This window comes from Artibeus jamaicensis, unplaced genomic scaffold, assembly GCF_021234435.1.
Source record: "Artibeus jamaicensis isolate MK-2021 breed Jamaican fruit bat unplaced genomic scaffold, CSHL_Jam_final scaffold_474, whole genome shotgun sequence".
Lineage (NCBI taxonomy): Eukaryota > Metazoa > Chordata > Mammalia > Chiroptera > Phyllostomidae > Artibeus > Artibeus jamaicensis.
The window spans coordinates 41748697-41761967 of NW_026522046.1; the positions used below are offsets into that span (position 1 = coordinate 41748697).

The window sequence follows — 13271 nt, forward strand, 5'->3', positions numbered from 1 at the left end:
GTTGGATTCTGAGTGTTGTCCCAGAGTCCTAATCTCATCTCAAAATGACACCCGTCAGATTGGATTAGGGCCCACTCTAACAGCCTTATTTTAACCAATTTACCTCTGTAAAGACCCCCCTTCTGACTATAGTCACAGTCTGAGGTGCTAGGAGTCAGGGCTTCAACATATGGAATGGGGGGGCACGGTCACAGTAGTCATCACAGTAGTTAGCAGTGGTCCATTTGTTTCCACAGCCTGCGCCCCATACTCTGAGCACTATACCAGCCACTCGTGCCCGTCAGGCCCAGTCGTTTCTCACTAACCAAACTCTTCCTCTAATCACCACCTCCTCTCTGGTCTTGTTCCCCTCGAATCCAAGCAGGACTCTAGTGATGTCTGTTCCCCCCACACACACCCCACCCCCCGAGATTGGTCCCGATTGTTCAATCACACACTAAGCTAAGTACTGCCAGGAAGAGACTCTCCGGACCACCTGAAAACAGGGAGACATCCTGGCTCTTCCAGGTTAATCTTCCAAAGCCATCTCTGGAAGCACAGGAACGAGGATTGTTCTGATTGTGGAATAGTTGGATGTTATTTGTTCAGACAGGGTTTTGCCCATTCCGAGATTTTTATTTTTACTTTTTTAAATAAGCTCTACATTTTCAGGGGACTCTGAACATAAAAGGTTGTGTACTCAAGTTAGGTAATCTAAAGTAAGACCTACACGGTTAGTTTGCAACCGGGCCCAGCCTAGGAACTGGAGCCGGGGACCCAGCCCCAGGTGACGGCGTGGAGAAGCCCCTCGCCCACCGCCTTCTTCTCCCGGCCCTGATAGCGTGTTAGGTTTCCCCAGGCCGCGATTAGGATTGGGGACGCAGGGGTCAGAACACGCCGGCAGGAGGCGCCAGCGGGCAGCACGCGAAGTTGCGGCCCAGAAGATAGTGCCTCCCGCGCGCCCCAAGCTCCGCCCAGGCGCAGGCAGCGTTTCACCCGATTGGGCAGCAACCCCACGCCATGGGGAGCGGGGCGAGCGTCGTCGCGTCCGGGTGACGTCTCCCGCGGGCGTCGGGCTGGGTCGGCCGTGTCGGCAGCAGTGTCGGCGCCTGCGGGTGGGAAATGGCGGAGTACTTGGCCTCCATCTTCGGCACCGAGAAAGACAAGTAAGATCCGCCCGCCGGAGTTCCGGGCTGGGGAGGCGGGCGGGCACGGCAGCGGGCCCCGAGCGGTGGCGGGCGGCCTGGGCGGGTGGGGGAGGAGCGCGTCGGTCTTTCCGGCCTCGGGAGCCGCGCACCGCCGCCTCGTGGACGTTCCGGCGGGCGGGCCGGCTGTGGGAGCGCGGGCTGGTAGCGGCCTTCCGCCCGGGCGGCGCGGCCTTTACCCGCGCGGCGCTTCTGTACGGCCCAGTGGGCCGGCGTGGCTTTCGGAAGCCGTCTCGAGTTGTAATGAAGTTGTCAGTGTTAAACAGTTCCCCCCCAACTTTCAGTCTCTAACGTGTCGGGGAAGCTCTAGTACACATCTCGCTGCTGTTTATTGTCAGATAACGTAGGGTCCTAATTGTTGAGGTTTTAAAATGTTTGAAGACGCAGTTCCAAAATAAGAAAAAAGGGGGGTGCCCCCTTTTTTAAAGGTTGGATGCCTTCCTTAATTGTTAGATTAAAAGTTAAAAATTCTGACTTTAAGTGCCACCTTTGCACGTGTTGAAATTTAGACTAAAAATGTCTTCAGACGTCCAGAGAATAGTTCTTATTTTGAAAACCTAAAGAATAAACATCTGGCTTAATCTACTCTTTTATTAAGTAATTGTTCTTTGGGATTTTTCAAGGCTATATAAGGCTTATGTGAATGTATAATTTTAATGGTAAACCTGTAAGTTTGTCATAGTACCACTTTTTTCAGACTGTTTAAACTGTTTCTATTTTCCAGGATACATCTTGTAAAAATGTCTTCTGTTACACATGATAGAATCTTCTGTGTTGTCTGGAAGAGGGGGGTATACTTTTTCCTAACAAAAAAATCACAAGACAGAATCATCAGTCATAGTCACTTGGGTGTCAACCCAAATACAATCTCTGGAGACTCAAAGGTGGATAAAAATTTGGATCTTGTTCTCAAAGAGGGGGCGCATGCATGTAAAGGATAATTAAAGTAAAAGGCATCAAAAAATGTTACATGCTGTGGAAGAAATGTGCACCTGAGTGCTTCGGGCTCACAGAGAAGTACCATGGGGAACTTGCCTTTAAATGTAATTGATTGAATGGACCAGCCCCACTTGGAGAAAGGTTTCTGTGAGTGCAGGACAAGAACATGCATTGTTAATTTCACTCTCTGTCTTATATTAGTATAGGCTTTCAGTCTGATGCTTTTTATTTCCTTATTGTGGTTTAAAAAAAACTATCAGGTGGTGTCTTCACTGTTACTCTATAAAACTCTTACTACATGGTTTTATTGCAATAACTACCTCTCCGAGCCGCATTGTAAAAGCCATGGTTTTAATTCAGGGAACTTGGTTGATTAATCTAAGTTATTCCTGTTCTCATTTCAGAGAGACAGGATGGGGTGGTTAAACTGGACATCACCAAATGAAAGCCGTCTCTGGAAGCATAGGAACGAGGATTGTTCTGATTGTGGAATAGTTGGATGTTGTTTGTTCAGACAGGGTTTTGCCTATTCTGAGATTTTTATTTTTTTAAATGAGCTCTTCATTTTCCGGGGACTCTGAAGATAAAAGGTTGTATACTCAAGTTAGGTAATCTTAAGTAAGACCTACACGGTTAGTTTGCAAACATGTATAGTAGTGCAACCATTTTCCTCCCCTGGTAAGTTCAGACTTTCCCAACTTTATTGTGACGTAATAACAAATCAGTGGCCCTTCAGAGTTCATTGAAGTTCTTCTGTCTTTACTCTGGGTTGGCTGTTCAAGTATGGTGCTTGCTAAAAAATTGAATCTACAGGGTAACCTTCCCACCTCGGCCAATCTAAATTTGAATGGGACTCATCTAGTAAGTTTTCATGGTTGACCACAGATCTGCTAAGTCACATGGCACTGCTATCACACTGGCTGGATTGCTAGTTGGGATTTGATCTGGGTCATCCAGTATTTGGCCAGCATTGAGGGAAGGCTTTGCAGTAGGGACAGAGGTGGAGGTTGAGTTCCCTGATAGTTTGTTTTTAATATAGTGAAACCAGAAGACTTACTCACTTCAGACCTGTTTGTGGAAATTTCCTACTGGTCTGGTCTCATGGTGAGAGACCCTGGACTTTATTTTCTGTTTTATTTAGATAATGATTGCATTGAATGAGCACTGCGTGAGGCATACCTACGTGACAGCTGATACTCAGAACAGTGCCTGGTTGGCATTTTCCTTACTTTACAGATAGCTTTTAAGACCCCGGGGGTGGGGTGACTTGCCCAAGTCCAGGCAGCTAGTAGCAGGGTAGGATCTTGACCCTCACTACACTGTGTTAGTGTCCTGAAGAGAAATCATGATCGTGGAAGACTAAAGAACAGATACGTTTTAAGTTCAGTTCAGTTTTAGACTAATATTTCACTTACAAGAAAACAATAAAGCAGAAGTCAAAAGTGGAGGGATTTGAATAAGGAGGAACTGGGTGTGAGTACTCTTCATTGAAACAATTCGCAGAGGGGCAGATACGAAGCTAAGGAGTCCTAAGATAGTGCCATGTAGGGGGAGGGATATCTGCTGCCAATCAAAAATGATGTGCCTTTATTTTTGCAAAGTCGTTTGATAGCATGTATCATGTTGATGACATATTTTCATGTTTGGTGTCTTCCCAGCAAAATAATTCATTCTTATTTTCCTTTACAGAGTCAACTGTTCATTTTATTTCAAAATTGGGGCATGTCGTCATGGAGACAGATGCTCTCGGTTGCACAATAAACCAACCTTTAGCCAGGTTTGTTTTTATTTTTTCTGTATTTTCTTTATTCACATAAATTATTAGAACTTGATACACTTTACAGAGCCAGTTAATAACATGTATATATAAGTGGGGCCTTTATTGGTCTGGTTGGTTTGTTTTCCATTTGTGTTCATAATGAGTGTGTTCTCCTGTGGCAGTGAGGATGAGGCTGGTGAGCCACCCCGGTGGAAGGTCTAAGAGCACCACTCACTGTTTGTACTGCTGAGAAACCTGCTAGAACGAAGTTCTGCTGTGCGCACGTTGACAGTGACTGGTCCTTACTGCCTTGCCACCCTCCCTGCCCTCTCACAGACATGCACCCGGGGCAGCTGTGCCAGCCCTCATTAGCCTGTTCGGGCATGGGAGACTCAGGGTGGGCTTTCTGCTCTTTGCTCTCCAAGCCGTAGATGTGGACTGAACCACCCTCCCCTCCAGGAGAGGCGGGGTGACTGCCGGCAGACCCATCGTGCCCTGCACTCGGGTCTGCGTGCAGGGTATGTCCCCTCCTTCAGACCCCTAGTCAAGGAGATGGAAGTTACATCATGGCATAGAAACATTAAAGAAGAAACTTAACACTGGAAGATGGGCATTCACGTCACTTACTTATAGCCAGTCTGTTCAATAAATTGAGAGATGCCTGTTACCTTGGGTTTAGGTCTGCTTTGATTTGGTTTAGTCAAGAATCATGATTTTTTATATTTTTGATTAATTGAAGAAGAGGCACGATTTTGTACCCTGTAAGTGCTGACTTATAATAAAGGGAGAAAGCACCTCTAATGCTAACAGAAAACTTATGCCCATGTGTGCTAGAACATTTGGAATATGAAGAATTTTTACTGCAGTCTTTGTAGACTGAGGGCCGTTGAGCTCCTTCTGCCCACCTGCGAAGTCTGGTCGTGCAGCCTCTGAACCGTTGGGCAACTATGCTGTCTGCCCCTGGATGCTGCCAGACACTGCTCGGAGCTCACATGTCTCTTCACATGTCTGAGCGTTTAGGGAAGGCAGCCAGTTGGTGTAAGAAAAGGCTTTAGTATTTTCTAATTTGAGCCCATAGGAAACCCCACAGTTTAATTTGTTTTTAAAAAGGGGGGGGTGATGGCTTGCCTTCCCTCATTATTCCTGATTACCAAGTGTTTAGTATAATAAATATCTATGTTTTAATAGCTTTGGACATGTCTCAAGTTTCAGAATATTGGGAAATTTGCTTTAAATTTTCTGTTCTAATTTTTAAGTGCTTTGGTATATAACTAAATCTCACCACTAAACTTGTGGTCATAGATTGAGTAATTACCGAGCACCTTCAGTGTCCTCTGAGTTCTTGGATTTTGGAGGGTTACTTACAGATGTGTTAAGTGTTGGGCTGAAAGAGCAATTGCCCCGTTACAGTTTTCTTTTCCCAGAGACGCCTGGTTTGTTCTGTTTCTGAATCACCTATTACCTGAAATGTTAATGTCAAGTCAGTTTGAGCACTTGGGATCAAAACAGGCGATGATGCCATTAAAGTTTGTGGGGTCGGTTGTATGTGTTAACTTGAACATCTCATTTTCATTTGGTTGGTTGATGTTAGGTCATCTTAACCACCCCCGATTTTAATGGCACTGCATTGCCCCCTTTAAATGACAGCTCTTTCACTAAACAGCCAGCACTGGCAGGTTGCCTGGGTGAAACCTTAAAGGTATTTATCTGGTGAATAATCGGGCTCATTATAGCTTTCTATCGGAGTTGTCACTGGTTAATTCCAGTTGGAAACACTAAGTCAGCTCTGGGACACAGCCGAGGCCCAAGACGAGTTGCCTCGGGGCAGTGCTCCTTGGCCCGGGGAAGGTGCCAGGCCCTGAGTGGAGGGCCTGCTGTGGAGAGTTCTCTGCAGCGGGTTTCCCAGCAGCAGCCGCAGACCTTTGCTGGGGGTGTTTGCACGCCCCCTCCCCTTTAAAGGTAGCTAGGACTGCACCTGGTCGGTTCTGTGAGACCACTTAAAGAACTGCTTTGGATACATGTTGCTGAAACTGAACGTTTATTTTTCTAAAGTATGTGTTTTATTGGTTCAGCTTATAAATACCTAGCATAATTCAGTGTGGGTTTCTTTTTACGCTTCTTACAGTGATGTGGACATTAAAATTCGTGTAATATATTAGTCTACTAACTTAAACATGGTTTGTTTTTTCAGACAACTTGATTTTAAGAAGAACGGTACAATGTAAGGTTTCAAGTCTGCCTGATCCAGTTTAAAGCAGAAGGGCTAAAAGGATTTTTTTCCCTTAAAAGAAGGATCGGAAAAGAGCAAATGTTTTAAGCTATTGTATTATGTAAACAGAGACCCTACCAAGAAAACGTAAATCTGATAGGTTCCGTGAGAGTTAGGAGAGCCATTAGCTGTGCCTGTTTCCCACGAGACCAGAGGACTGGGGAGACCGCACATAGTCGGGTCATACGTTTGGTTGGTTGGTTGGTGGTTTTTAGAATTTTGTATGGGGATGTGATTATGATGTAAATTTTTCAACATCTTGGTGTCTCCAGCTTAAAGTACAGGAAAATGCTAATGTTCTATTTATCGTGCATTAAAACACAATGTGGGACTACTCAAAGTGACGATTACAGTTTCTTCTTGGTTGCTGGCTGACTTGAGCTAAGTCACTGCTCAAACTCTGTTTTCATAATATGATGGTTTAGGTGTTCTCTTAAGAAGACAATTGTCTGACTTGTGGGAAGCAAAGAAGCATTGAGCCATTTGCGAGCAAGTTGTCTCTTTGCAATTGTCTAATATATGCACAGCAGCCAGTAGAATTCCCCTTTTTATTTTTTTTTCCCCGCAGACCATCTTGATTCAAAACATCTATCGTAATCCCCAAAACAGTGCACAGACGGCTGACGGCTCACACTGTAAGTCCCACAGTTGGAGAAATTTTTTTAAAACAATGGTGTTAAAGAGCCCACTCTTAATTGAGACACAATGTTGGCTTCTGAGCTGCTGACATAGAGCTGTTGCAAACAGGACAAGGTGGCGGAAGTCCTTGGCGTGTACAGCAAGAACTTGATACTTGGCCGAGTTCAGGAGGCTGTCCTAGGGAAGGTCGCTTGGCCAGGTCTCTTCCCTTGATTGACATTTGTTAATGAGAGGGGTCTGTCCGTGTGACATTTGAACATTATCAGCCGGTCATTGGTCTTTACAGTGACTGAACCCCTGGCATTTATTAAGTTCTTTCTGTAAAGTTAATACTCTTAGGAATATTTAGGAATCATTAAGGTAAGTTGCCCAATGAGCATGGGTTTTATTTCAACATTACAATTTTTCCTCTAGGAAATGGAGATTTCATGATATGTAATTATTGTATTTCTCTAATACAGTAATTATGTCATCAGTTCACATGGGCACTTTTTCTTTCTCAGTTGTCCATTAAAAGTTTTTCTAAGAATGTCTTGGTGGTAGCTTGCCGAGTCACTTGCACTCCTCCCTGGCTTGGAAGGTTGAAATGGAGAACGTGCGCCCTGCGGACGGAAATACAATACCAGCATATCATGGGATCTCTGTGCACGGCAGTGCCAGGCAGGGTGCTCCGAGACCTCCATCGAAAGCATCTCTGCCTCAAAAGAAATAACTTGCTTTTTTTCAGCACTGAGTCTCGACTGAAACGATCGCCGCAGGAAACCGGTTAAGTGTTTACATTTAATTTTCCATAATATAAAGTTGTTGCGTTTTGTATTTCAGACCATTGCCCTCTTGAACATTTACCGTAACCCTCAAAACTCTTCCCAGTCTGCTGACGGTTTGCGCTGTAAGTTCATCCAAGTTCCTTCCCCGGTTCCCTGGGCTTGCGTGTCAGAGCTCAGCGTCCACCCCACCTGGTCTGCTGTCTAGTGTCGAGGACCGCCTCCGCTGGAAGTGCCGGGGGCTTTTGTCCCGCCGCCCCGCGGAAGCCTTGGTCAGAGATCTGAGCCCCTGCCCACTGACCCAAGAAGGAAAGTGGTGGCTGCAAAGAGCACCCTTACAGCTGACTGGGGCTGCCACCCCCGTGCCTTGACCACCCCTAGGGGAGAGTAGCCGTGGAGTGAAACGTGGAGCTGAGTTCTTCCCCCTGAGGGCAGCAGTTCTTGAAAGTCTCTTACTTAGAAAAGTTGTCCTGGCATCACTTCTCAGATTTTATTTCTTATTAGACTTTTTCCCCCTTAACCTCCGTTCTGGAGCTCATGCTTTAATTGTGAGAACATTGTTCTGAGAATTTTTCCCAAGTGAGAGTCCTCTGAGTGTCCCTCAGCACCAGCCCTGTGCTCATTCAGGCTTTAGCCAGAGTACTTTATGCAGCTGTCTCCACTTCAGGAATTGATTCACTGCATTCGGAAAATACGGGGTGCTTGGTGGGGAAATCGATCTAAGCTGGGCATTTAGTAGACATTATCTGTCTCTTCATGTATTGGTAAACATTTGAATTATGAATATTGTATTTACTGGGGTGGAGAACAAGGTACCAGTATCATTGGATAGCTCAAAAAACAAAAACTGAAATTGAAATAAAACTGTCAAGCTGTAGAGTCAACAGTCACTTGTGGATAAATTGGGATGAGCATTCTGGACTTCTGTTACAGCCAAGGGGTTTGAGCCACAGGGCAGTTGCTTCTCATTCACCAGTTGGTTTGAAAGGTGTAAACATTAACAGGAGACGCTGTCAAAGGTGACCTGGTAGCGCAGGCCTAAATCCAGTGCAGCCTTGGCCTAGAGCCCCTCTGTTTATGGGTGACCCACACTGGGGGGAAGGTCCCAGCGGCTACCACCTCCTCTCCCCATCCCCACGCTGGAGGTCTCCCGGTAACACGCAGGAGCGCCCGGGTCTGCAGGGTGGGTTTCCCTGCCTGGACACTAAAAGTTTTCAGTTGGTAACGCTGACCTGGTGGCGGAGAAGTCTGTCCCCAGATCTGATGGTGGCAGGATTGACTCAGGAGCCCCTGGATTAAAGTACCTGGTTTTTGTTCGGTTCCTATGTTTTTTAAGAAGTAATCTCAATTAGATGGAGGAAAATGTTTATATATGAACTTGATTAAAATTAAACGAATGGAAAGTAGATAATGGACTAACAACAATTCATAACTCTTTGCCCTGCTTGTTTACTTGGGGACTGTGGGTTCTTTATTGGCAAAAGAATGTTGTGTTAGTTTCCTGGTGTCTTTATTTGAAATTCGTAGTGCTCTTGTTCCATGTGTGCAACAAAATAAGTTTAGCTACACAAATGTTCTAGTTCCAGGTCCAGGCTGTACAAATCAAATGTAATTCTGACTACAGTTTAAAAAGGAAATCAATTTAAATGATAAACAACCTGAAACATTTGGCATCAGACCCTTCCAACAAAATTTCAGCCATTTGGGTTCATCGGTTTTCCTGAAAGTGATGATTCCTTTGACTATACCCTTTCGTTCATAGAAACATGGGTTTTCTGTGCTTATGTTAAACTTAATTATGAATCCCAGTTTAAGAATGTTTCCGTAAGAAAACTGGGTGTTTTTCAGATTGTATTACTTAAAGTATTTTGAGTTGTGTAAATTATTTTTTAGCTGGTTAGTTTTTAATCGCTCATCTCTGCTTTTCGATTCATTTTGATAGATTTAAAATTTTTAAGTATAAAAGATAAAACATGCCTGCTTCCAAGCATTTTCAAGTGCACCTGTCCAGAGTTGACGAAATACAACATTCCGTGTTCTGTACAGCAGAACACGGATGTCCCGGCACAGCTGGCGTTAGGGTCTCCACCAGACCGCTCAGACCTTGAGCGAGTAGAGACTCAGTTCCTCTGTTCTCCTTTTCTCCATGCGGGAAAGGCATGAATTTAAACACTGGGACCTGCCCTTCGGAATGGGCTCGTCTGCCTAACTCTGGTTAGAGCGTGGCCTCTACTCGGGGAGGAGACGGATTCTTGACAGCCTTCCAGTAGGACGGGCCATCGAGTGTAGTTGCCGCCTATGTTCAGTGGGTTTGGGTTCTAAGGTGACTTGGATTCCATAAATGCAAAAGAACTAACATGCAGGGAGGTTAAGTATTAGGAGGCAAACTTAAGGCACTCAGAATCAAAAGATTAAAGTTCTTGTCCTTAAAAGTAAAAAGGTTTTCAAGGCAGCAGTTGGGACAGAGAGCCCTGCACCACCCCAGCTCAGGGCCTGCAGCAGGTCTCGCCAGCAGGCCTGCCCGGCCTGGGAGGGCCCTGGCCCCACAGGTAGCAGTCGAAGACTCGGCCAGCCCGGCCCAGGTGCCTCTCGGCCTTCCTAGGCTCCCACTCAAGCTGTTGGGAAATCAGTGTATTGCCTCGCCAGCTTTGTGACTTCTTGGATTTAGGCTAGAACAACTCTAAAATTGAGTAAAAAAAATGATAATGGAGATAGAATTTAAATCTGCAAAATCCACCCACAGAATGGACATAATTTCACCTAATGTCTGTGAGTTACGGAGAAGAAAAAATGAGGAAAATAGAAAATAAAAAGGCTTTCTTCAGCAAAGCACTGTGACTTTCCCATTATTCCAAGGGCATTCAAAATACTGGAAATAAACTGGGTAACTATTCCTCTGGGCGTTCGTGGTCGCTCGGGCTTTAATCGCATTAGGAAGAATTTCACAGCGCTCCATGTGTCTGAAACCTGTGAAGAGAAGTGAGTCAGGGACATAAGCTTTCAGTCATTCACCCTGGTTCATTTCAGCTTTCATTTTAACCTAATGAAGGGGGAAAATGTGATTATTTGGCCTCTATTTTTTTTTTAAGTCTTAAAAAAGTTTTTCGAAAATTTTTGAGAGTCAACTTTTTCCTCATACTTTCCGAAAATGCCCTTTGATGCTGATTAAAACGTGTGGTTTTAATGGCCAGCGCGGGGACTGTCATGGGCATTGGGAGGTCTCGCCACGCTGTGGCACTTGTAACGGCTGGCTGTGCGCGCGGCCCCGGGGGCTCTAGACAGCCCCGGGTGTGTCACTGGCAGGCTGGTGTGAGCACAGCGCTCCCTCGGGCCAGCCCTGCCCTAACCAGCAAGGTTTCTGTCGTTCGCAGGTGCCGTGAGTGACGTTGAGATGCAGGAGCACTATGATGAGTTCTTTGAGGTGAGATACTGGCGGCGTCGGTCTGGAGGGGTTTTAAACTTTTCTCCGTTACTGGAAAGACTCGCAGTGAGTTGTGTTCAGTTAGCCTTCCGTCTTTAACGTATTGTGACTGGTGAACACCATTGTTCCTCCAGGAGGTTTTTACAGAAATGGAGGAGAAGTACGGGGAGGTGGAGGAGATGAACGTCTGCGATAACCTCGGGGACCACCTCGTTGGAAACGTGTATGTGAAGGTAGGCGGGGGGTGACGTGTGGGAGTGTCGTCTCTTGGCGATGGCACCTGGCTGTTCCAGCCGTTAGCCTTGGGTTTCTGAGCGCTCAGTGCTTCGGGCGGGTGCGAGCCCATGCAGGCGCCCGTGCCTGCGGGAGGGGCGGTGCACTGCCGCGTGCAGCGGCGAGCACCTCCACGGCTGCTCGAGACTGTTGGGGAGGAGTCGGTTGGGGTGTGTGCTTTCTTCCAATGAAACTGTAATTGCCTACAGAAATCATTACACTTGTTCATTTGACCAACCGAATTGGAGAGCCAAGACCACATGTTTGCCATGATCTTGGACCATCACAAGTTTAACCTCATTGCAAATAGAAGGTGTCTGCTACGTTATTCCACCTTAATTGCTTAACCTGCGTGAGCACACAACAAGTACTTAACTCAGTCATTGCAAGTGTGTTGTTCAAGTGTGGTAGCAAGCATTTTTCTTTGGTCTTCTCAGTTTCGCCGTGAAGAAGATGCAGAGAAAGCTGTGATTGACTTGAACAACCGCTGGTTCAATGGGCAACCCATCCACGCCGAGCTCTCCCCGGTGACCGACTTCCGGGAAGCCTGCTGCCGCCAGTATGAAATGGGGTAAGTGTGGACAGCCCGCCGGCGGGGGGGAGGGAGGACGGGTGTGGGTACGCAGTGTGCGTGTGCGCTGTGACGGTCTCTGGTCCCCTCCCGCAGAGAGTGTACACGAGGCGGCTTCTGCAACTTCATGCATCTGAAGCCCATTTCCAGAGAGCTGCGGCGGGAGCTGTACGGACGCCGGCGCAAGAAGTGAGTGTGTGCGGGTGGCGGTTTTCTTTTGTCTCCCCCCCCCCCTTTTTTTTAAAGTAAAGCTTGGCTAAATGTCATTTCTGTTCCATGTCTTAGAATGCAGTGCACACTTTGAAACAGTAAAATGTGGTCTTTGAAGAGTGCTCTGTGTGTGCGCCCCCTATTTGCATGCGAGCCTCAGTGACTAAGGAAGGGGTCAGTGGGAAACAACCAGGATTCCTGCCCGCGTGCAGCGTTCTCTTGGGCGACTGTCACGGGCTTCGTTGTGTTCTGCACCTGTCTGCTGGGATGCCCTGGGTTTTGTGGGGTTGGCAGCTTTCTCAGCACCGCCCCCGCACAACCCAGCTGTCAGAGGGCACAGAGTCGCTGTCCCTGCACAGACTGTTTTCGCCCGTCCCGTTAACCCCATGTCGGGAAACACAGGTGCCGTCCGTGACTCTGTCCCTTTGTCAGCAAAAGGGAGCATAGGCGAAAGAGAGCCCTGCCTCCCCACAGAACTCGGCCTGGCAGACACTGCCTCTCGGTTCCGAAATGCCCTTTTCCCACACCTTTAGCACCTGAGATCAGGACTCACAGTTGTGGCTTGCAGTTAGGTGGGCTGCATTTCTTCTTGTTTATTAGTGTCTTCAATTCGATAGGGTATTTGGAAGTGTTGGTCACTGTGGCATTATGTTGCATGTTTGGATGCCAAGGTTTTGTCTCTTTTCCTTGGTTGCAGGCATCGATCGAGATCGAGGTCCCGGGAGCGTCGTTCTCGGTCTAGAGACCGTGGTCGTGGCGGAGGCGGTGGAGGCGGCGGGGGACGGGAGCGTGACAGGAGGCGGTCAAGAGATCGGGAGCGATCCGGGCGATTCTGAGCCAGGCCATTTTTACCGTATGTCTGCTAGGAAGTGCTGTAGTTGATTGACCAGCCCAGTTCATAACGGGAATTTTTTTTAAAAAAAAACAATTAAAAAAAACAAAGATGGGTTTCTGAATAAAATTTGTAGTGATACAGTATTCTCAGTTTAACTTTTTCTTCTGGAAAGTCCGCTTTAAATCTCCCTTCCTTTGCAAACCTACACTCATTGCCAGCCCTTGAGGTGAAGATTAATGTCTGTCCATTGCTTGGGGTAGAAATGAAAGCATGGGGGGGGGGGTTGTGGAGTTTTTTTAAACTTAGGTTCTGAAATATAACACCTACCAGTTGGGAGAAACTTCACGTAGGAAAAAAACCAAGTCTCTTTCTCGGTGTCTCCGTGTGAACAGGTGATCCAGAATTTC

At 46.7% G+C, this 13271-nt stretch overlaps 1 protein-coding gene across 3 annotated transcripts; it reads left to right on the forward strand.

The window, feature by feature from the left end:
- The first annotated feature begins 1013 nt into the window (after nucleotides 1-1013).
- Nucleotides 1014-13007, forward strand: U2AF1 (U2 small nuclear RNA auxiliary factor 1). Of its 3 annotated transcripts, none has more exons than XM_037144568.2 (8): nucleotides 1014-1145; nucleotides 3813-3900; nucleotides 6720-6786; nucleotides 10926-10975; nucleotides 11110-11208; nucleotides 11686-11819; nucleotides 11916-12008; nucleotides 12727-13007. In XM_037144568.2, the coding sequence occupies exons 1-8, from the start codon at nucleotides 1102-1104 to the stop codon at nucleotides 12863-12865; spliced, it is 714 nt and encodes a 237-aa protein (XP_037000463.1). In that variant the 5' UTR covers nucleotides 1014-1101; the 3' UTR covers nucleotides 12866-13007. The 3 variants fall into 3 exon arrangements, with proteins under 3 accessions (XP_037000463.1, XP_037000462.1, XP_037000464.1); XM_037144567.2 differs by lacking the exon at nucleotides 6720-6786 and adding an exon at nucleotides 7613-7679 and having other exon boundaries at nucleotides 1015-1145; XM_037144569.2 differs by lacking the exons at nucleotides 1014-1145; nucleotides 3813-3900 and adding an exon at nucleotides 7613-7679.
- Nucleotides 13008-13271: the final 264 nt, after the last annotated feature.

Excerpts from the sequence above, each read along its gene's own strand:
- U2AF1 (XM_037144568.2), top strand. The coding sequence starts at position 1,102 with ATGGCGGAGTACTTGGCCTCCATCTTCGGCACCGAGAAAGACAA. Across the intron at positions 1,146-3,812 it reads TTCGGCACCGAGAAAGACAA|AGTCAACTGTTCATTTTATT; the intron begins GTAAGATCCGCC and ends TTTCCTTTACAG. Across the intron at positions 11,820-11,915 it reads TGCCGCCAGTATGAAATGGG|AGAGTGTACACGAGGCGGCT; the intron begins GTAAGTGTGGAC and ends CCCCTCCCGCAG.